General features: G+C 41.2%; 1 protein-coding gene across 1 annotated transcript in view; it reads left to right on the forward strand.

Moving 5' to 3' along the window:
- Positions 1-27,069, forward strand: part of cpne9 (copine family member IX) — a 737,722-nt gene that overhangs the window by 239,926 nt on the left and 470,727 nt on the right. Inside the window, exon 7 of the mRNA XM_028824197.2 lies at positions 2,591-2,667. Coding sequence (XP_028680030.1) covers positions 2,591-2,667 — 77 coding nt within the window. The remainder of the gene's footprint in view (positions 1-2,590; positions 2,668-27,069) is intronic.

A 27,069-nucleotide genomic window follows, 5' to 3' on the forward strand; every position in this document is an offset into this window, starting at 1 on the left:
GAAGTCCTTTTGGCAGTAATTACAGCTTCAAGTCTTCTTGGATAAGTCTCTACATGACTCGGACAGTTAATTCCATTTTTCCTGGCAGATCTTCTCAACGTCCATTAGATTGGATGGGAAGTGTCTATAAACTGCCATCTTCATGTCTCTCCATAGATGTTTTTGTGGAGTTTAAGTCCAGGCTTTGGCTGAGCTGATCAATGACAGTCAGACCTGTACCGAAGCCACTCCAATATTGTCTTGGCTGTATACTTCAGGTGATTGTCATGCTGAAAGGTGAACTGTCACCCCAGTCTGAGGTCGTGTACACTCTGGAGCAGGTTTTCTTCAAGGACCTCACTATATTTGAGTTCATCCTTTCCTCAGTTCTGACGAGTTTCCCTGTATCTAACACTGAGAAGCACCCCCGTAGCCTAATGCTGCCATCACCATGCTTCCTCATAGAGATGAAATTAGGCAGGTGATGGTCAGTCATAGTGTTTAGAGTTTTGCCCAAAGAGTTCCATTTTGTCTCATCAGACAGGAGAATTTTTTTCTTCATGCTCCCAAGTCGGTCAAATGCCTTTTGACAAACTCCAATCTTCCGTTTAGTCACTCTACTATAATTGATTGATGGAGAGATTCGGAGATGGTCATCCTTCCAACAGGTTCTCCCATTTCAACATAGGACTTCTGAAGCTCTGTTAGAATTACCATTGGCTTTTGGGTCACATCCTTGGCCAAGATGTAGCAGTCCGGTGCCATTAAGATTCACACTGTCAAGAAGATGGTGATTTATTTTTTTTTATAGAGGAGATCCCAGGGACACTCCCAGCCATGGCCCGACTCGCACACACTCACAAACAGAGACAAAATAATGCACACTGGGATCAAACAACAATTAAAGAATATAATGAAATTAAATGAAAACAATACCACCACAGTACCCCTACGGCGATATTACATTAAATACATAAACACAAACAACCCCCACAGCAAAATCCATAGAAAACGGCACCAGATGTAATGAAATGATGACGATAGTAAGTCCAGCAATCTGTACGTTGAAAGAGAATGAAAAAATAGTCCTACCAGTAGACACTGTAAAGGTGAAGATGTGTGGATGGTTGAGGAGTGCTCCTTTTCTTGCAGGAAAGCCATGAATCCACTATCAGTCCTCAGAACATAGGTAGACAGCAGATGATCCACCCCAACAACGAAACAATCCAGGACACAACGACTAAGTACGGTAAATCAACAGAAGGCAGCCAGATAGGTACACAGAACACAGAATACAACAAAAAACACCTCCCTTTCTTTGTACACCTGCCCTCCTATTAAGAGCCACTATGACCCCCTTTGACCCCAACAGACCCTGCACCCTAGACAGAAGACCAACCAGAGCCTCTACAGGGACTGCTGGGAAATGTAGTTTTAACTTAAAGTAGCACTGCTACAAAGGTGTTGCTTGCCTAGTTTCTGAGTTTTAATCAAAGGGTCTTTTTGGTCCCAGCATGATTAAATTTCACAATTATTGAGGCCACTGTGCTTCTTGGAACACTAAAGGTTTTACAAATATCTTTATACCCTCACTCTGATCCATACCTTACTGTGATTTGATTGTGAAGGTCTATAGAGAGCTCTTTGGACTTGGTTTCTGTCCTAACATGCATTGTGAATTGGGGGTCCTTATATATGAAGGTGTGCACAATGTCCATCTTTTCTCTCATGTCTGACCAGTCTCCCTGTCCTTGACAGGGAGAAGAACTCCCACAACGTGATGCAGGCACCACAATGCTTTACCATATGGATGGTTTTAGGCAGGAGATGACCAGTGCTCAGAGTTTTGCCGAAAGAGTTCTATTTTTGACCCATCAGACAGAAGAATCTTTTTCCTCATGCTCTCAAAGTCCTTTAAATGCCATTTAGCAAACACCAGGCTCCTGTGTATGCCTGATTGACGGAAAGTTGCTGTGATGGTCATCCTTTTGACAGGTTCTCCCATCTTAACAGAGGACTTCTGAAGCTCTGTTAGAGTTACCATTGGGTTCTTGGTCACCTCCTTGACCAAGGTGCTGCTTGTCCGGTTACTGAGTTTGCCTCAGCGCCCAACTCTTTGAAGGATCTTGGTGATTTTGGTGTTCTTCTATTTCACAATTGAGGCCACTATGCTCCAGAAGCATACATGAGTTAAGGCCCAATCTGAAACCATTATACAGGATTTGTTTTGTTGTTGAACCTTTAAAAACATGTCATTCTTGAGTAAAGTACTGCTTTGTGATTGATGATCAGCTTTGCAGATTATTCCTTGTACCCCCTGGCACGGAGAAAAGGACTTGTTCCCCTCAGATCATTTAGTGCAGCAATCTTTATTTGTCCAAATGTCCCTCATCCAAAAAAAAGGTGAAGAAACCATCTAGCAGCTACACTAGTGGAGCTCCAATCAAAATTGAAACGGAATCACATCAGATAGCTGGGCTGGAAATGCACAGGATTGAAAAATCCATTCACCAGATATTTTATGCAAAAAGTTCATTTTTATTTAAAATTTGCTTGTGTTACATGTGATAAATGCACATTTCCTAACATATTTCATTGATTGGGATTGCAGGATTTTCTCGGACAGACATTTTGCACTTTAGGAGAGGTTATTGGTTCTCCTGGCAGTCGACTGGAGAGAACTCTTTCGTAAGTAATCTTTTTTATTTGCCTGTCTGATTAAGTCTTTGAAGGTCTAAATATCAATGTGGCAAAAACTCAATGAAATCGCTCCAGAGGGGAGTCAAAGTAAATGATATGGAAACATCCAGTTTTGATTATCCACATTGTAAACATTACTCAGTGATACTGTTTGCATTTTGAATGTTGCGGAATTGTTTTTGCTTTGATTAGACTGTAATAAGTGATGTGGAAAGTTAAACACTGCAAAGGCTATCCAAGAGGAAAGGCGGAAGTGCTGCCGAATATGCTCAGAGTGCCGAGGATGGAGAACTGAACAAAGCAGAGAGTTAGTGGCTGTTTAAGTGGCTCGTAGCGGGCATCTCATACAAGAAAATGTAATACTGCCTGGAACGTCTTGAGCTCCCCATCAAAAAATCATTATTATAATGCACATCTCTTCAGGTTTTTGCTTTATTTTATCCTCTTGTCGTCAGATGATTAACTTGTAATAGAATTTTTTGGCACATACATAAATGCGAATCCTCTTTGTAATCCTTAGTTATTACCTTCTGCGTTTTGAAGTTGAAATTCAATAATTCTACAGATTATTTAAATAGAAATCATATTATTGTTATGTGGAAATCCAGATAAAATTCATTGGCATGCTAGTAAAATCAGATTACATAAGAAGTGTAATATATACCAAGTCAGAGGGATTTACATGATGGGTTTCATCTTTATTACAATATCATTCCTTTGACAGTATTAAGGTTGGGGAATTTGCAGCTTCACTCTCAAATGTTTAATCTGTCAAAGATGGCTTTGTATCCCATAATGCATCTGTTATTGGCTGTTATGACTGTTTGGTAGATAAGGCATCTCTTGACCAATAAATGATCTTGTAATGAAAATGATTGTAATGTTAAAAATACAATATAAAACATTTACTGTATATATGTGATACTGAGTGAGAAAAACGAGTGGACTAACGTGAAGGATCAGCCTGACTGTGAGGATCTCATTAAAACACATTTTGCTTTTGCTCACTAAAGCAAGTTCTGGTTCATTTTGTGTCACTTTTGGGAATTATTACTGTGAGTAGATAGATAGATAGATAGATAGATAGATAGATAGATAGATAGATAGATAGATAGATAGATAGATAGATAGATAGATAGATAGATAGATAGATAGATAGATAGATAGATAGATAGATAGATAGATAGATAGATAGATAGATACTTTATTAATCCCAATGGGAAATTCACATTGTTGTTATGTCGTGTCATTTTTCAAACCCACTTTATCCAGAGCAGGGTCGTGGTACTGGAGAATATCCCAGCTAGCACAGGGCACCAGGCAGGTTATTATTTTGTTATTGGACATTTTTATTTTATGTTTTTTTTTTTTTTTTTGAGGTGGGTACCACCTTGTTGTTCCTTGCAATGATGCCCAGTGTTACCCAAGGGAGATAACAGCAATGCAAAGCGTGATACCAAAACACCTTTATAGATAAAAAATAACGAGCCGTGATAGCTTATCATTAGGGTAACCCAACAAGAAAACAAAATGGAGCAAAAGCTTAGCGTAGTAACAGCATTGCTTTGACTATGACTGCGGTTTTTAAATTACATTTTGGTTTTCGTGAAAGGCTCTTTCAACTAACGTGTCTGAAGTCTGTCTATTTATAGACATTTCTTTTAATACCTCCCAAAAAAACTTGTAACAGCTGACCCCTTTACCCAGACTGGCAAACACTACCAAGACTATTGCCTTGGCTAACCTGAGGATTCTCAAGCTAATAACAAGCTGTACTCCTTACAAACAGCCATTTTTCCCCCAAACAACAAAATAACAGGCACTACAAGTCAGCAATGTAAAATCAAGTGCAGATTGTGACGGATGGCCGGGGCCCATGCCTGGCCGGGACGTCCCTTCACCACATCTGCCAGGGGGACAGGGGTGAGAAGCCCAGTATCTCCCCCTGGACGCTAGATGGCAGCCTCCCTGGGTTGCAGCAATGCCTCGGACTCTCCCAGGGCTTCATGGGGGTTGGAGTTCTGTGCAGCCCTGTGGAGTTCCGCAGGTACCGCCAGGGGATACTGCAACAATAGGAGCGGCTGGCCCCTTTTGGACACTGGTTTCGCCTTACCTGGAAGTGCAGCCGGATATCGGCAATGAAACACCTGGAGCACTTCTGGGTACCCACTAAAAGGAAGCCAGTGACCACCACTCAGCGGCCAGAGTCGGGTGGAAGGAGGACAAAGCTGTGGAGGAGTGGTGGTGAAAGAGAGAGGAGTGCGGTGACTCAGTGTTTAGTGCTTGGTACTGTGTTGTGGCTGGAGGGATTACGGGGAAGACATGCCCTCCAGCTGAAGAAAAATAAAAGTCTTTATTTTTATATGTGCCTCCTGTATCAAGTCTGTGCCGAGTCAGACGCAATATAGCGCCTTTCTTACAAGATATATTGACAGTGGATAAATCTATATATATATACACACACACATGAGGGCCGACAAATACTCAATACTATATATGTGCACACAATTCACCACTATCCCAAAGACACCAGTGAATAATTACACTGCCTGGCCAAAAAAAAGTCGCCACCTGGATTTAACTAAGCAAACAGGTACGAGCTTCCTATTGGATAATTACTGCATGGGCGATTATCTTTCAGCTGGCAACAAGTTATTTAACCCCAACTGGTGCAATGAGTTGCTTCTCATTTCTTAAACAACCATGTCGAAAGACACATCTTGTGGTCGTGGAAAAGATGTTAGTCTGTTTGAGAAGGGTCAAATCACTGGCATGCATCAAGCAGAGAAAACATCTAAGGAGATTGCAGAAACTACTAAAATTGGGTTATGAACTTTCCAACGCATTATTAAAAACTGGAAGGATAGTGGGGACCCATCGTCTTCGAGGAAGAAATGTGGCCAGAAAAAAATCCTGAATGATCGTGATCGGCGATCACTTAAACATTTGGTGAAATCAAATCGAAGAAAAACAACAGTAGAACTCAGGTCTATGTTTAATAGTGAAAGTAAGAGCATTTCCACACGCACAATGAGAAGGGAACTCAAGGGATTGGGACTGAACAGCTGTGTAGCCGTAAGAAAACCACTAATCAGTGAGGCAAACCGGAAAAAAAGGCTTCAATTTGCTAGGGAGCATAAAGATTGGACTCTGGAGCAATGGAAGAAGGTCATGTGGTCTGATGAGTCCAGATTTACCCTGTTCCAGAGTTGAGAATCTTTGGGATGTGCTGGAGAAGGCTTTGCGCAGCGTTCAGACTCTACCATCATCAATGCAAGATCTTGGTGAAAAATTAATGCAACTCTGGATGGAACTAAACATTGCAGAAGCTTATTGAAGCAATGCCACAGCGAATGCGTGTCGTAATCAAAGCTAAAGGCGGTCCAACGAAATATCAGAGTGTGTGACCTTTTTTTTTGGTGGTCACTTTTTTTTTTGTCACATGTACTTACAAAAACCCTCCCTTGCCCCTAAACATTAAATGAATAAACACGGAACACAAACACAGATTAATGATAAACGGCAGTTGAAATGTATGTGATAAATGAGTCCAAAGCTAATAAAGTCCAGCGATAATTGGAATACTGGCTGAAGTGATATTTTGCTTCTTTCCGAAATACAAACCGACTTCACTGTGTAAGTCCTCGGCAATTGCTGATAGGAATCCAAACTCCGGAGGTTTCTCTGCACTGGTTGTCGTGATGATGATCCGAATACTTAAAAAGCAAGCAGTGAAATTGCACAATGAATGGAAGTGATGAGTTAGATAATGAAGGCGTAAAGCGGCTCCTTTCTTCTGTCGACCTCCTTTCTCTCTCCTCACCTTTCTCTTTCTCTCTCCTCACCTTTCTCTTTCTCTCTCCTCGCCTCTCTCTTCTTTTCCGCTCCTCTCATTTAAAAACTGAATGTCCTGGATGTAATTGGTTAAGAAAACAGGAAATTTCCATCTCGGGGGTTGCAGTCTCCCTTCATCATCTTTCTCCGTTTGACTTACGGGGACAACATTTACTTACACTCACTGACATGATAGTAAACGGGACGACGAAAACTAAAACACAACTCAGTACAGACACAAAAAAATATCTATTATTATGTAGCCCCACTACAACCTAATGCACCATCTCTCCTGCACCTCAACCCACCCAAACGTCAGGCAGTGTGGTGTAGTGGTTAAGGCTTTGGACTGTAAACGCTGAGGTTGTGGGTTCAAATCCTGCTAATGACACCACTGTGTGACCTGAGCAAGTCACATGACCTGGCAAATCAACAGAGAAATGTAATCAGTTGCATCATAAATTTAAGTCGCCTTGGATAAAGGCATCAGCCAAAAAAGTAAATGTAAAAGTATGTTTGAACAAACAAATTTAATAACAGCCCTTTTAGCATTTCAATGTCTTTTTCGGTCTTGAAAAACAAAATGCATAGCGAAACCAGAGAGAGTGCAGAGATGATCAATTAGACTGATTTCAGCAATGCGAGCTATTAGTTATGAGGCAAGACTTGAAGGAGGCAAATCTTTCCAGTTTAAGTAAAGTAAGAGACAAAGAGGTGACATGATGAAGTGCTCAGAATTATGAGGTGAATTAGCAGAGCTGGTCCCAGTTGTTACTTCTTCAGAGAGGAGCGCTGGCTGGTTGAGGGTACATTTTGCACAAATGTTACAAACTTTTTATTCGCATATAGCACTAGAGACCGTACTGTGGGTAGACAGTAGGGCTTTGACAGCCATCTTCTCGTAATCATTCTGCTTCAGTCTCCTAAAGGAAATGGTTTTCTTATTGGTTATAGTCATGACTGCCACTAGAGAGCAAAATGTCAGATTAGTCAAAAGGTGCTATCCGGACTGCAATTCTTCCCATTTTTTCAGAAAACTAATATCACCTGCACCTAAGAAAACAATAAAATGACTTCCTCCCCACTGGCAATGAAGCAGACAAACTCACTGTGGGGTATCACATTGCTCCAAAGAGATCTACAAGAAGAATCTCAATGAGGTTTTAGTGTGGTAGTGTGGTATGGAGGAGTTCACTTCACATTCTCAATCACCACTTGATTTATAAGCAATCTCGCAGCTATAATGCTGTATCTCTCGCCCTTGCTCTTGCCCTTTTTCTTTTTTCCTTTGTGAACAACAAACTCCTAAACTTAAAAAGGAAAATCTGAATTATAAAGATATAAAAACAATGACATTATTTTCTTTTTATACTCAGCAGCAACCCTAACAATACTTTCAAATGTGGATGTCGCAATGCCAAAATTCTCGTCATCAATACCAAAACTGGTAAAATTTCACAAACCTCAATACCCATTTAACACTGTGGCAAAAACAGAAACCCTATTCAACATATTCTCTTTTATTTAAAAGAAAATCTTTAAATGAATAATTAAAAATTTAAACAATGCCAAGCAGAATTCTATTAACTGAACAGTTGTTTTTAATTAAAAGTATTTACATTACTCAAATGAAAAATATTGTGCTTTTATTCTGTAGCTAGCTGTGCTACCCATCTATGATGGGCTGAAATCTAAGTAATCAACGTAGAGCCATTAACATTTGGAGTGCATCATACAATGCATATCACTCTGTTATATGCTGTTTGGTATGAGATTCCTAAAAGCAGTGTAAATATTTGTGATGCGCCATCTGTTGGAATGACATATGCAATGCATTTTATTACTAAAAATGCTTGTGATGTGCCATTTTTTGGAATAACAGAGATATAACATCTGGATGGCACATGGACAGACACTTATCCTTTTATTAAGGTGGACATATGAAAAAATATGAATACCAGTGTTGTATCCAGACAAAAAAAAATCTTGTTAGACACTGGTTTTGCCAAAACATTCTTCTTAATTTTTATTCTTTCTTTATTCTTCCCACCAACCCCCAGTTCACCACTCCCTCTTATTCCCATCCTGCCCCCTTGTGTTTAAGAGCGTTTTGTACATAGTTAATTTTCTAAAAGAAACACAGAGTTCAGTTCTGGACATAACAACCAGCTGTAACAGCAGCTTCACAGTAGTGGGATAGCTTTTAACTAGTTTCCAAATATCATTGAAGTAAACTAATATTGATATTCATAAATATTGAAATGCAGTGTGAACTATTGCACAGTTTTCCTTACAGAACTCCAGCAATGCTATGAAAAAATTAAACATGTGGGCCAAAAGTAGGAAACTGACAAACTTGTTATGTTATAAAGTGCTACAATAGCCACCATAACTGTATTGTGAGTTTGTGTAGTAATGTGAGTGCGTCAGAATGGAGTCTTTAAACCTGACTCTCTCGGTTTTCACTTTCTGGATAATGTAGGCTTTATAAGGAAAAAAAGGCTTTTTAAGCACTTTGCTGATATATGATACAGCATATAGCCCAACAATTATACAATTTCTCCGAACTGGGTTGCTTTTATTTAATATAATGTGACACACAAAGCTCTTGCAGATGTTTTTTTTTTTTGCAGTAATAAATATTTTAGACAAAAGGTTTTGAAGCAACACATATTTGTTCATAGATTTTTGTGGCACTTGGTGTAAAAGATGTCATATATGTGTATGGATTATTAGCCACAGTGTATATCTCTCTATTATAATAAAAAAATCTTGGGAAGAGAGACGAGACTTGACTTTCTCAGAGAGACACTTTCATGTCCCGGGGCCGGAAATAAAAGACAAAGAGTAGATGACAAAGTAGAACGTCTTAAAGAATTCAAAAATGTTGGAGCGATACACATGTAGAGCAGGTTAGAGATAATGGAAGTACAAAAATTCGAAAGTCTCAAAAAAATGACAGTAAAAATCGCATTAGCGCAAACAAACGGAAATTATTACTCGGTTAAATAACGGAACAGTGAAAAGAGATTGAATATATTGTTCGAATTTTAAACTTTAAGTCGTAGACTTGTAGATCGTCTAATTCGTGTTGCCATCACGGAAAAGTAGTGTTTCTTCCCAATGAAGAGGCCTATCTGCGAGAATTAAAAGATTTGTTGTTTGATGAAAGTGAAATCCCATGAGAGAAAATTTCAAGCCCCATGAGACATGAGCTTATGCAAAGAGATTTAGAAAAGTCCTGCCCACATCCAAAACATTTACAACCACGCACACGGTTCAATCATTTCTTATTTGTGTGAATGCTATTGTCAGACACAGTTCGTGTAGAGAGAAAGAAACGATATTCACTCACGAGCAGTTATACGTTGCGTTGTCACGATGTAATTCCAAACACGGAATCAAAATTCAATGCGATTTTGACAAAAAGGTAAAAGTGAAAAGAGATTGAATATATGGACATAGGTGATATGATAGAAGTATGTAGATGTTGTTTGGCTTTAAAGTTTAAGTCGGAGACTTGTAAATCGTCTAATTTATGTTGCCATCAGAGAAAAGTAGTGTTTCTACCCAATGAAGAGGCCTACCGTGAGAATTAAAAGTTTTTCTGTTTGGTGAAAGTGAACTCCACATACGCGAGTGGCAGAGACACAAAGTTGCTGGCGTGTAGCGCATGTAGGGGGGTTGGCGAGCGAAGCCCCCTAGTAATAAATATGTCAAAAAAGTGTAATCCATACCTATTGTATTTTTTTTTGCATTTAATCAAAAAACAAAAAAGGTGTTTTCCTTCTTTAGGTTTTTGTTTTGTAAAATAGTGCAAACATTTTGTTCATACAGGTTAAGATAAACATGTATTCTCTCGCTCTAACATACACAGACACACACTTCCAAAATGTTTCCCTCATATTTGTCAGAGTGTGATGCCCCATGTGCCTGCACTCCTGGCACTGCCCTCTTCCTATGGGTTTGATATTCAAAACCAGGGAATGGACCAGGACAAGAGAGTAAACAAGTGTCAGGCTTACTCGTCAAAAACAGCAACAGAGAATATAACGTGCATTCCAAAAATGTGCAAAGTAGTGCTATACATTGTTTAATAAAGAAATAATCCATAAAAGAGTTCCCAGGGTGTTCCTAATCTAACAAACAGTTGTAAAGGTAAAAATCACAAATGTTCTTCCTTCTTTTTCTTTCTTGGTCCTTGTCGGGACCCTGAGTGTCCCAGTGGCACAGTCCACAGCATCTGATCAGCCACCTTAGTCGGTACCTGTGGGCCCGGATGTGCCACCTCCCTCAGTCACCGCAAATCCTAGACCAGTGTGCCATTCACTTAGTCTAAGCATAATGGAATATTAGTTTGTGCTATTAGATCCTATCCTGGACTACACATGATCATGATTAGTACAATTCAGTATGCCATCTCTGGGCTAATTAAAACCAAAGTGATATGCCTTTTGGTGCTGTGTGGAGATATTTCATTTTTTCATAGGAACAGACAGCCTTAGAAGATAAAATCCTTAAACGTGTAGTCAAATTCCCCAAAGCTGTTGCACAAGAGAGGGGGATGCTGGGTGACTTCCAGCGGTGGCTTTCTGCGGTTCTGGAAATATCCAGAGTGATCCCCCCATCTGCCCTTCAGCTGTTCTCTCCCTGTCAGCCTCCTTATTGATTGGAGATAAGTTGCATTCGATGAGTCTGTGGCTGTGCTTACATGAGGAATTCGATCAAAATGTAAATGCCAATAGCTTGCAAAGACATTTTTGCCTTCAAAGAAATTGGAAATGCAATATATTAAAAAAAAAGTTCTAGCAAAATAAAAAAAAACGAAAAGGTGTGTTCCTAAAGAGCTTTACAAATACACGGTCACAGGGAGCCACAACGTATTCTCCAGTGATGGACACAAGCCAGCCAAAAGCCCTAGACAGGTGCCAGTTGGCTGAACAGTTGGTCCTGTTCAGCCTATATACATCGGACTTCCATTACAACTCGGAGTCCTGCCATGCTCGAAAGTTCGGTGACGACAGTGCTATCGTGGGCTGCATCAGGAGTGGGAAGGAGGAGGAGTATAGGAACCTAATCAAGGACTTTGTTAAATGGTGCGACTCAAACCACCTACAACTGAACACCAGCAAAACCAAGGAGCTGGTGGTGGATTTTAGGAAGCCCAGGCCCCTCATGGCTATCAGAGGTGACTGTGTGCAGAGGGTACAGACCTATAAATACCTGGGAGTGCAGATAGATGATAAATTGTACTGGACTACCAATACTGATTCTCTGTGCAAGAGAGGACAGAGCCGACTATACTTCCTTAGAAGAATGGCGTCCTTCAACATCTGCAATAAGATGCTGCAGATGTTCTATCAGACGGTTGTGGCGAGCGTCCTCTTCTATGCGGTGGTGTGTTGGGGAAGCAGCATAAACAAGAGGGATGCCTCACGCCTGGACAAACTGGTGAGGAAGGCAGGCTCTATTGTAGGAATGGAGCTGGACAGTTTGACATCCGTGGCGGAGCGACGGGCGCTGAACAGGCTCCTGTAAATTATGGAGAATCCACTGCATCCACTAAACAGTGTCATCTCCAGACAGAGGAGCAGCTTCAGCGGCAGACTGCTGTCACCGTCCTGCTCCACTGACAGACTGAGGAGATCGTTCCTCCCCCACACTATGCGGCTCTTCAATTCCAATGAATTTTTTAATTCAAAATGGTGGATCCAAAAAGGCAGACCAGAATTTTTCCACATAAAAAATGTAGGCACTGTATCAAAGGGTTCTTACTTATTTATTTATTTTAATTTGACCACTTGAAGTGTTTTTTCCCTTTAAACTACCCCCGTAAAAAACAAAACATGTTTTAGTTGTCTGTCAGGATCTCTTCCCTATACTGTATGCTTCACACCATTGTTTACAATGCATCCAAAGGTTCAATTCACATAACACATGGATGTAGGCGACGTTCACCGATGCTTCTGTCTTTAAAGTTTCTGGCCAATTCTCCCACAATGCACCCTGTTGCACGCCTCCCACACCAAAACATTTAAACATTTACACACCAGAGGGGAAAACCAAAACTATTGTATATTGCAAAGCAGTAGATGAATTAATATTGCAGTAATACATGTATGTGCTTAGTACAGAAGAATAGAATAATACACAATATGAATTTGTAAAGTAAAGAACACTGTAACTAATGTGAAAATGTTATTGTTTCATTTCCACATTTCCGCAAATGCTGATGTTCTAGATATAAGAAGGCTGGGAAGTTTGTGCTAGTTATAATAATAACTAGGGGGTTCCCCTCTGCTCATTTCGCACGCCAGCCACTTCACGTTTCTTCCGCTCGCGTTGTGAAGAGCGGGGCTGAACGCACCCCAAGGAGACGCGGTTGCTCCTCTGAAACCCCCTCTTAAACGGTGATACAATGCGAAACAAATAGTTTTATTTTTTTACCTCCTCTTTGCTCAATCAGCTGCTGGCTTGCTGCTGCTGCCATGTGATCTGCATCTCGCACGGTGCTTCGAACATTTAAAAGCCTGTACAGCAGCTGTCCTACTCTTTGTCTTTTATTTCCAGCCCTGGGTGTGGTTAAATCTTTTGGCACAAAGTTCCATCTCGCAAGACGCGAGTTCTTGATATTTTTAGTTTATTATTTAAAAATGGAGTAAGAATCTGAAAATCTAATGACATCACATTAAAGTTCGATAAATTCTGAAAAGAATGATACCAAACATATATATGTAGGTTTTAAAATAAGCCTGATTTAAAGCGTGACAAAAAACGTGCACTTTTAGGCTTAGGATTTTAAATATAGTAATCCCTCCTCCATCGCGGGGGTTGCGTTCCAGAGCCACCCGCAAAATAAGAAAATCCGCGAAGTAGAAACCATATGTTTATATGGTTATTTTTATATATTTTAAGCCCTTATAAACTCTCCCACACTATTATAAACATTTCACGCACAATTATACAGCATAAACCCTTTGTATTCTCTTAGATATTAGGTAAGATTCGTTGAAATTATATATGTAAACACAGTTTACGTACAGTAAAACCTAAATATTATTTTAAAGATATCGAACGTCTCCGATATCACATATGTTACAGCCATTACGACAGACAGGCCACCAGCAATAAATACGTACAATGCAAGAAAAATTGTATACAGTAAAATGTGTGTACAGTGACACTAAACTATGTACATGTAATAAGTACTGTACGTAAATAATTAATTATGGTTACTCACCAACAATGACACGATGACTTGTCCAATAACGATGAGTTTAATTTTACTGCACAACAAAGGATAGCGTTACAGCTCTTCTAAAGGAGCCTCTTCAGGCAACAGTGTAGCACCGCCATTGTTCTTCTTCCAGCACTCTTCAATCCAAACCCCTAAAGCAGATTCCATCCAGACTACTGCCTTATGACGTCCACTTGCAACTCGTTTTGCGCCCTGGTTAAAGGACACTGCGGCTGTAGATCTTATATGCTTTTCCTCCTTTTTAAATAAAAAGAATCGTGGACTCATTGATGCTGTAAAGGTGTTCTGCAGAGATGTAGCTGTTTCCATCCTTCAACATATCCAAAACTTTTACCATTTCTGCAATCATTTGCATCTTCTGTTGGCGCTTGTGAAGCAGTAGCAGGGGCACGTTAATGCTGAATGAGTGAGATTAGACTTCCTGGTTAATGCAGCACTCCGTCGCTGAGCCAATCAGCAGCACACAGGAACTTAACCGCGTGCTCTGATTGGGTAGCTTCTCAGCCATCCGCCAATTGCGTCCCTTGTTTGAATTCAAATGGGCAAATCAACTGAGGAAGCACACGTACTGTAGACCGCAGACATCCGCGAAGCAGTGAAAAATCTGCGATATATATTCACATATGCTTACATTTAAAATCCGCAATGGAGTGAAGCCGCGAAAGACGAAGCGCGATATAGCGAGGGATCACTGTACTGTATATAGAGTAGATAAACAAGCAGAAATAAAACATAAATGGTATAGATAAGAACACTCTTTCATTAGCAGGTTATATATATGAGTGCACAGCTTACTGAATAGACAGACTGGGGAAACTTCACGGCTACCTACAAAGTGAATCTGAGCTCTCCATGTTGCACATGGACTGGTTTATGGGCTGTGAGAATGTCATCAATGGAGGATGTGTGGCAGTTTTTTTGTAACAGTCACTTCATTTTGTTTGGAGACTTGTATGCATCTTGAGAGAATTTCAAAATTCTCCTTATCCATTATTGTCTGGAAAGTATGCATGGTGTGCAATCAGAGATTGGAACGTTTTCTTGTAAACTAAGCAAGACGCCTGCCTTCTTGATGTTACGTAAGGGGATCGGTCTGTCATGACAGAGGATATTCAGACTGTGATCTTGTCACAACAAGTCCTAAAACCAGCTTTAAGGTCAAACAATAAAAAGCTTCTTAAAAATGTGTGCATTTTTATCTTTTGGTGGACAGATGATATAATATTTGAGAATAATCCTTTCTTTCATTTGAAGGAACTACTTACGATTGTAATTCCAAGCTGTTCGGATGAGACCCATTGTGGGGTGGCAGTCATTTGCTTATCGTTTGCAACTGGCGGCGAGTGTATGTGAATGATGTGCACTCACTCGCAATGGAATGGATTTATTATAATCCTAATGCGGTATGGAGTGATTTTCACTTCAGTATAATGAGGAAAAGCATCACAGAGAATTAGAGGTACAGCTGTTCATGAGTGAGTAAACTCTTTACAATAGCTCAAACAGCTTCCGTCTTACTCTTATTTAAATGTATTTTGCCTCTTTTCTGAGACTACGAGGAAAGCTGCTGTTTTCTCTGTGAGTGGACAGGCTTCTTGTCTAACAAAATACAAGCAGCAATGTTATTACTTAAAAAAGAAATACGTTTAAAGGAAGCTGATGAATCACCACAGTATAGGGGACAGTCTTCCACATTTGAATTTAGCCATCATTATTTATGGAGTGGTTATGTATGATCACACTTGACTGTTCATTGACTTCACGTTTTCCTTTTTTTAGTCCTTCCTTAGTTAGTATTGACGGTACACTAGTTACTGGTGCTGCTCAGAAACCTCATTCCTCTTTACACAGTTTGTTTTCTTTGTGTTCAGGTTGGCTTCTCAAATAATTCTGCCATTCTTCACACAACCTAAAGACGAGCACAGCTGGTTAAGCGGCTCTACACTACTTGTTTTCCTTCTAATATTAAAAATAGGTTTCTAGATTCAGATTTGCAGGTATTTGTGCCCTGCACCTTGCACTTGGACTAGCAACCCATTGTGGGAGCGGGCCCGGACACAGACAGGTGGACACCGAAGGTTCAACCACCAACACACGTTTATTCATATTTCTCATATTTACAATGCACACAACCCAGTAGTTCCGTACCAAGCACCCTTCAGTCCTGGCCTCTCAAAATGCCTCTTTCTCTCTTCTTAACCACCTCCACTCCTCTCCTCTGAGCTCCGTCCTCTTCCACCCGACGTCAGCCATCAAATGGAGGGAGGCGGCCCCTTTTTATATTCACCCGGACGTGCTCCAGGTGCCTCCCAATGAGCTTCTACCGACACTCCTTGGTGTGGTGGAAGTGCCGAAGCACTCCGGGTGTCCCTGGTCTTTGTCCCCCCAGCACTTCCGGGTGTGGCAAAAGTACTGAGGACCAGGGCTGTCCAGGCATCTGGGCACCCCCTGGCGTGACCACGGGCCCCTATAGGGTTGAGCTTCCATGCCCCTTTCCCATGGTACTCATAGCCACCAGGGCGGTCGCCCCCTCGTGGTCCGGAGGAGGCATAATCCCTCCTTTGGTCCTTCCGGGCGTCCCGGCTGGGTACTGCACCCATCCGCTCACCACACCGTCAACAGCTAATTTGAGCCTTGTGTGTGACACTACTGGACAATCTCTCTAAAGTAGTGTGGAAGAAAATCATGAAAACAGACACCCACCACTGAAGTGCCCCGATTTAAGCAATAAGACACAGGCAGGAGAAAGCGTCAATCGTTATTCTTTATCTAAATTTCCAAAGAGGTAACAAGTGCATTACATGTTAGCCACATGCTACGAAGAAAAAAAAGTGTCCTCTGTGCCCTATTTATTCAATTCATTGGTTAGGTCACCACTCAAAAAATGGAATTCGTAAACTTTTAACATGATTGGTTATACCTAGTTGCTAACAGGACATAGCAGATGCTGATACCTTAGATGACCACAATTTGATTGATAGTCCTGTTTGTTTAGGATGTACGTGACATTTTAAATGTATTACTTTTATTCTTATTTTAGGAGATGCATGAGTTTCTTCTGTACACCGTGTTTCTCATGGTTAAAAAGAAAAAGAACAATGGCCTAAATTATTATGATCCAGCTGGGAACAAAAACAGGAAACGTAATACTATAGAAGAAAGGTTATGCCATAAATATAGCATTTTCTCTTAAGGGGTTATATAAAATAACAAGAAATACATTTACCATAGTGAATAATAAAATCATAACAGCGTCAGCTTTTAAGCATAAGCTCAGAAGGATACGAGATTCAGACACATGCCAGGTGCACATTAGACCAGGGTTCAAATTCAACTCTTACAGTAGGGAGAAAATATCATAATGATATACAAGGTGCAACCCAAAAGTTTTTAGACAACTGCTATAAAACACAGATAACTTCTTATATTGACATAATTTCTTTTTATTCTCCAAAATACATTCCTCCTTGAGCAATACACTTCCTTGCACATTCCTTCATCTTCTTCATGCCGTCCAGGAAAGCGTTTTTTGAAATGTTGTTACGCTCCCTAGTCAATGCACACTTAATTTCTGTTTGAAAATGCCTGTTGTTTGGTGGCCAGATCATCGGTGAAACACCACGTTTTCATCACCGGTAATGATATTCTCCCAAAAACGTTCATCTTGATCTTGGCAGTAAACAACGCATTCTTGTTTCTGCTCTCTGGTCAAGGCGTGAAGAACAAATCTCACGCAGATCGTACTTTTTCTTTTTCTGACGAATTGTCTCCTTACCAATATTTATACGATCAGCAATCATTTGGAGAGTTGCACGACGGTATATGAACATAGTACTATGTAGTTATGGTGTCGGCCGCTAGATGTAACACACAGTACTCTTTTAAAACAACTCCTCTAAAACCGTTTGGGTCACGCCTTGCATTTACATTTTTTTGCTTAGCAGATGCTTTTATTCACAGGGAGTTACAAAAGATGTAAAAAAAAATCGAGTAACATTAGGCTGGGGCCTGTTTGTTCAGCAAGTGTAATGGGACAGGGGTAACAAAAGTGGATTGCCACAAGTGAAAGATGTAATAATTCATAAATTTTCAATCAATAAAGCACTTACACTTAAACAGGCAAGAATATATACAGTACTGTGCAAAAGTTTTAGGCAGGTGTGAAAAAATGCTGTAAACAAAGAATGCTTTCAGAAATATAAATAATGATTGTTTATTGTTATCAATTTACAAAATGCAAAGTGAGCGAACAAAAGAAAAATCTAAATCAAATCAATATTTGGTGTTACTACCTTTTGCCTTCAAACCAGCATCAATTCTTATAGGTCCACTTGCACAAAGTCAGGGATTTTGTAGGATTCTAGTCAGGTGTCTGATCAACCAATTCTACCAAACAGGTGCTAATGATCATCAATGTCACACGTAGGTTGAAACACAGTCATTAACTGAAACAGAAACAGCTGTGTAGGAGGCTTCAAACTGGATGAGGAACAGCCAAACTCTGCTACCAAGGTGAGGTTGTGGAAGACAGTTTCATGTCATGGCAAGATTGAGCACAGCAACAAGACACAAGGTAGTTATACTGCATCAGCAAGGTCTCTCCCAGACAAAGATTTCAAAGCAGACTGGGGTTTCAAGATGTGCTGTTCAAGCTCTTTTAAAGAAGCACAAAGAAACGGGCAACGCTGAGGATTGTAGATGCAGTGGTCGGCCAAGGAAACTTAGTGCAGCAGATGAGACACATCAAGCTTATTACCCTTCAAAATCGGAAGATGTCCAGCAGTGCCATCAGCTCAGAACTGGCAGAAACCAGTGGGACCCAGGTACACCCATCTACTGTCTGGAGAAGTCTGGCCAGAAGTGGTCTTCATGGAAGAGTTGCAGCCAAAAAGCCATACCTCCGACGTGGAAACAAGGCCAAGCGACTCAAGTATGCACGAAAACATAGGAACTGGGGTGCAGAAAAATGGCAGCAGGTGCTCTGGACTGATGAGTCAATATTTGAAATATTTGGCTGTAGCAGAAGGCAGTTTGTTCGTCGAAGGGCTGGAGAGCGGTACAATAATGAGTGTCTGCAGGCAACAGTGAAGCATGATGGAGGTTCCTTGAACCTTTGGGGCTGCATTTCTGCAAATGGAGTTGGAGATTTGGTCAGGATTAATGGTGTTCTCAATGCTGAGAAATACAGGCAGATACTTATCCATCATGCAATACCATCAGGGAGGCGTATGATTGGCCCCAAATTAATTCTGCAGCAGGACAACGACCCCAAACATAAAGCCAAAGTCATTGAGAACTATCTTCAGCGTAAAGAAGAACAAGAAGTCCTGAAAGTGATGGTATGGCCTCCACAGAGCCCTGATCTCAACATCATCGAGTGTGTCTGGGATTACATGAAGAGACAGAAGGATGTGAGGAAGCCTACATCTACAGAAGATCTGTGGTTAGTTCTCCAAGATGTTTGGAACAACCTACCAGCCGAGTTCCTTCAAAAACTGTCTGTAAGTGTACCTAGAAGAATTGATGCTGTTTTGAAGGCAAAGGCTGGTCACACCAAATATTGATTTGATTTAGATTTCTCTTTTGTTCATTCACTGCATTTTGTTGATTGATGGAAATAAATGATTAACACTTCCAGTTTTGAAAGCATTCTTTGTTTACAGCATTTTATCACACCTGCCTAAAACGTTTGCACAGTACTGTATATATATAAAGTATTGCAGTGCAATGTTGTTTTCTTTCTTTTCAATTAGATATTCATGAAACAGATGGGTCTTCAATTGCTTATTAGAGACTTCTTAATAAAGAGTTTACTGGTGAAAAGCAATGTTACATCAAACTGTTGAGGCATCTGCGGGAAAGAATCAGGAAAAAAAACAAATGTCCGGAGCAGTGGTGCCTGCAAAACTGAATCTTGAAACCTCTGACAGTGCGGGTCGGCTCCTTAATGCTCCCTCTTCTTTATTTGCAGCCCGTTGAACCCGACACCATTAATAGTCATAACTGGGATGAGCTGTACAAATGAGGACACCACATGAAGCAAGGGAAAGGTGCAAAGGTGTACAGTGCCTTTATTAAAAACAGAATCAAAAGTGTTCAAATAAATAGCGCAGTGTTTCAAAACAATCCATAAATAAATAATCCATAAAAACATGTGGAGGTTAAAATTCTGTTTTTAAAAACTCGGTGCCTTTTTCTTTCCTTTAACTGGCGGCTCCCCTGCTAATTCCTCACGGCCCTTGCAGCTAAGGAGTCTTCCTATCTGCAGACGCAGCTGACCTCCCGCACGTCCGGTTGCCTTTTGTCCCATGGCTACATTCAGGCTCCATCACCGGTCTAAGACTCGGATCTCCCCCCCAAGCCTCCTTGAAGACACCATCCCCCCCCCCCAAACCCCCCCACCACCACCACCATCCCGGCCTTACGCAGCAAGCTGTCCAAACTCCCGGTCACTCCAGCCCCTCAGAACAGCTCAGCTGGAGTGACTGCTTTCAACTGACCCCCACCGAGTGTTGGCCTCTTCTCAGGGGCTCTTCTCCCAGCTGTCTGCATTCTCCCTCACGACTTTGATCCCTTTTGCTCGCTCGCTCCCGCACCGGCTCTTTTCTCCTCCTGCCTTCTGTCTTTCTTCTAACCTCTGTCTCAGTCTTTCTTTTTCTCTTTTCCCTCTCGCACTCGCGCTTCGCCTTTTAAAATGGGGATGTGGCACAGGTGTGGCGATTAGCAGCTCCCACCATCAATTACAGCCAGGGGAGATTCCACACCCGTGTACTAAAATACGGGACCACCCGTATTGCACCCCCAGGAACCACTCCTGCCATGCTACCATGCCCCATCCTTAAAGCTACGAGCATGACGATTATTTATTTTAAATGGCAATGAACCGCAGACCTCACTTCACCACAGCACTGTGACAAGACACACTGCACTGTCAGTCAAAGAGTTTTTGACCAAAAACAATCTGGTTGTTGCTTCCCACTCCCTGAATTCACCAGATATAACTCCCTCTGAAAAAAAATTGACGGGAAGATGATTTGCTTCTTTTTCTTCATCATCTTCTTTTTCTTTTGGCTGTTCCCATTAGGGGTTGCCACAGCGGATCATCTTTTTCAATATTTGCTACTGTGGAAGAAATCCAGAAACAAATTGCAGGACACTCTTTGACATGATGATAAAAAAATGAGTACAGGAAATATTTTGATGGTGACTAAAAGGGGATTGCTGTTAAGTTGGCTAGTTTAGTTCTGGAAATTTTTGTGTCAATCCTCGTACATGAATGTAGGGGGGTGTGCTTCATATAAGTGAGAGAAAAATCACAATTGGTAGCCACCAAAGAGCCTGCTAGTCCTGGGGCAGACCATGATGGGTGAGTCCCACTGCTGCAGGAGTAGCAGAGGGTGAGGCTAAGACTCGGCCAACTGTCAACTCCATTTATGGACGGCCATTGACAAGCGCATACTGTGTACGTTATTCTGCTGCCAACTGGCTCAACTATAGTGTTTTCGGTTTTCTTTCACCAGTTACCTCTTTTTTCCCTTTGCAATATTTTATTTTATCTTCACAGCTTCACTTTCCTATTCTTTCAAAGTCTCTTTTCATTTTCTGTTTCTCTTTTTTCTCTATGTTTTTAATTGTCTGACTGTTTTGAGCTATCTAACATTTATTGACAGCAGCTCTGAAAGAACAAGAGAACGGATTTCTCCCTGATGCAGCATGTCAGCCACCATGTTTGTCACTCCCATATTAAAGTTATTTCTTTTACAGACCGGTTGGCTGTATCATGAATTCTTGATTAGCATAAAAATGTCTGAAATCTGATATTTTCATTGACATGCCAAACTTGTATTTGTGCCATATCACCTCAGAAAATCTCTGTTACAAAGTTTACACCCTGTATTCCCCTAGTAGTAGATTGTTTAACGGATGCACACGTTTATTCTGGTTTTATTAGTTATAGATCAGTTGCAGTAACAAAATACTTTTCATGTAAAAATTCATTTGAGAATGGTGAATCTAAAGTTTTACAAAGATGAGCAACCCTTGTCACAAACGGGTGATTTTGCCTGGTACCAAGCTGCAGAATATTTTATTACATCAAAGACTTGATGTATAAAGAAATTACAAAGATCATGTAAAACCAAACTTTTGAAGCTTTTCAATAATGTACAACACCTGGCATATTGTTGTATGGAAGACAGGGGGTGCCACTGGACCCCAAACCGCAGACACAACTGACACACACAGTCTCGGTTTCAAATACAGGACATTTATTATCCATAATACTTTCCTTCCCAAAGACAATCACAACAACAACCAGGATTTCTCTTCTTTCTCTGTTCCTCTCTAGACTCCTCTTCCTCCCTCAACTTTTGCCCTCATCCTACTGACTCCGACTTGATCATGTGAGGTCGAGTGGCTCCTTTGATCTTAGACCTTGGAGTACTTCTGGTGCCAGGGTACAGCCCGATGGAAGTACTTCTGGGACAGATTGGAAGTGCATTAAAGCAGAGAGCGTAACTCAAAGTAGTGCCCTCTGGTGACACCCACAGACCTCAGCGGGATTATCTCACAGCACTACAAGTCCCAGCATGCCCTGTGGATCTCCATGTGTGTACCTGCTTCCAGAAATGCTGCCATCTAGCGCTTTGGGGAGGCATATATTTCTAGAACCAAGCCTCCCTCCATTGTTCTGTCATGTTGGCCTCTCAGCCAATTGAGGGTATAAAACCAATCCTGACCAGGATGCCCATCCCTGTGTGTTGTTCCTTCACAATTGGTATTTTTTGTTCCTACTTCTCCTGAAACAAGCTCTGACTTTCTGTTTCTCTGGAATGGAAAAATGAACTAAAACACGAACAGATATTCTTCCATGTCTTCTGAGTTATGCTTTATGAACACAGCAGTTACATTATTCCATGTCATGTCATGTAATTTTCTAACCCACTTAATTCAGACCAGAGTTGTTGGAAGGAGTGTCAGACCATCGCAGGGCCAACACACAGACCCCAAACACACACTAAGGGCCAATTTAGCATCACCAAGTCACCTATCATCTGTGTCTTTGGACAGTGGAAGGAAACCGCAGCAAACTCCATATAGAATGTCAACTGGGGTCTCCTTACTATGAGATTTGTAATTCCATGTGTAATTTGGAAATATGACTAAGCAAAATTAATCAATCCCAAACAAAGTTCAAGAAGCCTTCCTTTTTTCAGCTGAGTTGAAAAATTGCAGATGATTCATGCTGCAGTAACATGATGTCACAAACAGGATGAGAAGAGGAAGCTAGGCCTCCAAAAACTATAAAGCAACCTAGGGCTTTCACTGACTGTCCTAGAAGTGGCTCACCCAAGCCAACCAGTCCTTCAGCTGCTACCTGCAGGCATTTATTGACTCCATCTATGTGGGTTTTTCTGCTTATAAGAATTATGGTTATTTCATTGCATTTTTTTAGATAGATAGATAGATAGATAGATAGATAGATAGATAGATAGATAGATAGATAGATAGATAGATAGATAGATAGATAGATAGATAGATAGATAGATAGATAGATAGAGGAACGATCTCCTCAGTCTGTCAGTGGAGCAGGACAGTGTCAGCAGTCTGTCGCTGAAGCTGCTCTTCTGTCTGGAGATGATACTATTTAGTGGATGCAGTGGATTCTCCATGATTGATAGGAGCCTGCTCAGCGCCCGTCGCTCTGCCACAGATGTCAAACTGTCCAGCTCCGTCCCTACCATAGAGCCTGCCTTCCTCACCAGCTTGTCCAAGCGTAAGGCGTCCCTCTTCTTTATGCTGCTTCCCCAGCACACCACAGCGTAGAAGAGGGCGCTCACCACAACCGTCTGATAGAACATCTGCAGCATCTTATTGCAGATGTTGAAGGACACCAGTCTTCTAAGGAAGTATAGCCGGCTCTGTCCTTTCTTACACAGAGCATCAGTATTGGCAGTCCAGTCCAATTTATCATCCAGCTGCACTTCCAGGTATTTATAGGTTTGCACCCTATGCACACAGTCACCTCCGATGATCATGGGGTCCATGAGGGGCTTGGGCCTCCTAAAATCCAACACCAGCTCCTTGGTTTTGCTGGTGTTCAGGTGTAGGTGGTTTGAGTCGCAATTTAACAAAGTCATTGATTAGGTCCCTATACTCCTCTTCCTGCCCATTCCTGATGCAGCCCATGATAGCAGTGTCGTCAGCAAACTTTTGCACGTGACAGGACTCCGAGTTGTATTGGAAGTCCGATGTATATAGGCTGAACAGGACCGGAGAAAGTACAGTCCCCTGCGGCGCTCCTGTGTTGCTGACCACAATGTCAGACATGCAGTTCCCGAGATGCACATACTGAGGTCTGTCTGTAAGATAGTCCATGATCCATGCCACCAGGTATGAATCTACTCACATCTCTGTCAGCTTGTCCCTAAGGAGCAGAGGTTGGATGGTGTTGAAGATACTAGAGAAGTCCAGAAACATAATTCTTACAGCACCACTGTCTCTGTTCAAGTGGGAGAGGGATCGGTGCAGCATGTAGATGATGGCATCCTCCGCTCCCACCTTCTCCTGGCATGCGAACTGTAGAGGGTCGAGGGCATGACAGACCTGTGGCCTCAGGTGGTGAAGCAGCAGCCACTCCATGGTTTTCGTCACATGCGACGTTAGAGCGACAGGCCGGATTTTATTTTTGGTTTAAGCCTTTTGAAAGTTTTCCAGTTCTGAAATGGCCTATTCTTGTTTGTGATTATAGCTCATTTGAGGTTTACTTTGAGATTCTCTCCCTTTTTTCTGGTGGATGTAGATTTTATTGTTCAGTTAGTCTAAATTGTTCTTGTTTAATAGGATCTTAAGATTCCCGTCCTTGTCTGTATAATTTTAATTTTTGGTAGTCAATAGAAATGTCAATTACAAGCCTTCCTGTTCATTTCTTAAAATCTTCAAATAAAGAATTGTTTCTTAATTATTACTTGCATTTTTCATGAGGTCTCCGACTTTCACCTTCTTGCCTTGAGCATCATCGTAACATATGCATGGTGCAGTTTTTGGCAAGTGATGTCATGCACACGTCACATGCACCATGATCAATGTTTTGTTTCAGAACTTTGACCTGTTGTTGTGGAATTCCAAACACAGGGAAAAGGGTGCGAGGCCTCCAACTTAAGCCACAGAACAGGCCAGAACCTTCACTGGCTTGTCCAAGGCAGTCAATCCCCAACTACTATCATCTGCAGGCTTCAGCCTGTTCAGAGCCAAAAATGGGTAGCTGGCTTTTAAAGTTCACAAAATACGATGAAGTCCAACATTTCACAAAAATGCCTTACCAGGGATGAGAAACCATTGTGGCAGGAGGCTGGGGGTCAGACCCAGCCGGGACACCTGGAAGGACCGGGAGACAGACTATATGTCCCCTGGGCCACGAGGGGGCAACCAACCTGGATAGTATGGGGACCATGGGGATGGAGCGTGGAAGCTCAAATCCCATTGGGGCCCGTGGCCACCGCCATGGGGTGCCCCGAGCCTCATAGAGCGTGGGATATCTGCACTTTTGCCACACATAGTAGGGTTGATGGAGGACCTTCCAGGGCTTCTGGGTGCTCATGAGGCACTTCCGCCACACCAGGAAGCTAAACACTTGGCCATTGCTTTTCCCTTACTTGTTATTTATTATTATTATTGAAGGGCTTGAATGTTGAAGTTGGGTCGTGTACACTCATTGCATACATATGACATAGAAACCATCAGAATATTTTCTTTTTCAAAAATAGCACCCCTTGTCTTTTAAAGGTACAAGATGAAACAGTTAAATAGAATAAAGATAATAAAAAATGATCAACTGCATATGCTAAAAAGTGTAGCTATGTTTTTTGCAGTTAGAGAAACGTAGAAAAAGAAATATTAATTGTGTGTTAAATCTTTGGTTTCCATCCAATTACTAAAACAGCAGTGTACATAAATAATCATGGGATTTGCATGTTCATGAGTTAACAGCCATCAATGAATTAATTACAGTATAATTTGTTTTGAAAGATAATTTAATGCAGATTGTGTTTGCTGTTACAGTTTGTTGTTGAAATGCTCTTTGAATTAAAATGTGAGACTTTTATAATGTAAATTTCCGCAACTGCAGTTCTTAGACACAGTACCTTAGTAGGTTGTAAATAATGTCAAAAGTGCTTTTGAAGGAACATGGTTTAATGAAAATGCAATTTATAGTGAATACTTGTAATGGTGTTATAATTAATAAAGAAAGTAATTGTGCAGAAATGCTTCACAAAAAAATAAAATACACTAAAAACAGAGAAGCATCCATTTAACAATATGAAGACAAGAGAGGGCAGCGTTGCTGCCATTAGACCTGAGAAGGACCAGGCCACCGGGCCATGTAGGTTAGGGTTCTGAAAAAATGATACCAGTGATGAGCTTAAATGGAGACCCGAATGATTGATCCAAAATTCTGCCGGAAAAAGACTGCGTCTTTCCTATTTAATGAAAATGTCCAAAAACAAGCTGAAATCAGGTACTAAGAAATATTTTTAACTTCTTTTTATAGTGCACTGCCACCATATACTAAAAACTAATACACAACTCCATGAAAACAGACATGATGACCAAAATCAGGAGTACTTTACGCAGGAAATGCTGTGATATCATACACAGTACATGGTGGCCGGTAGGTGTTATGATTTGTTCACTTTGAGAAATTTTTATTTATTAAAATACTAGGGGGCATTGCTCCCTGCTCGCTTTGTTCACCAACCCCTTCTCCACTCCCCCGATGTCACTACGTGCCATTGTGAAGAGGGGGGCTAAACGCACCCCAAGGAGACACGGACGCTCCTCCGAAACCCTTCTTAAATGGTGATACAATGGGAAACAAATACAGTTTTTTCTTTTTACCTCCTCTTTGCTCGATCAGCTTCTGGCTTGCTGCTGCTGCTGCTGCCGTGCCATGTGATCTGCATCTCGTGCGGCGCTCCAAACATTTAAAAGCCTGTACAGCAGCTGTCCTTTTGTCTCAATACCTTGTCTCTCTTCTCCCCCAGACATCCTCAAACACTGTTCGATCTCTTTTCGCTGTTCCGTTATTTCACCAAGTAATATTTTACGTTTGTTTACACTAATGCGATCTTTACTAATCATTTTTTTGAGACTTTCGAATTTTCCTACTTCCATTATCTCTAACATGTGTATGTGTATTGCGCTAATGTTTTTGAATTCTTTACGACATTCTACTTTGTCTTTTTCCAGCCCCGGGTGTGAGCTGAGAGCACAAGAAGTGTGTCTGCCTAAAGCATAAC

Source organism: Erpetoichthys calabaricus, chromosome 18, assembly GCF_900747795.2.
Source record: "Erpetoichthys calabaricus chromosome 18, fErpCal1.3, whole genome shotgun sequence".
In the NCBI taxonomy this organism is placed as follows: Eukaryota; Metazoa; Chordata; class Cladistia; order Polypteriformes; family Polypteridae; genus Erpetoichthys; species Erpetoichthys calabaricus.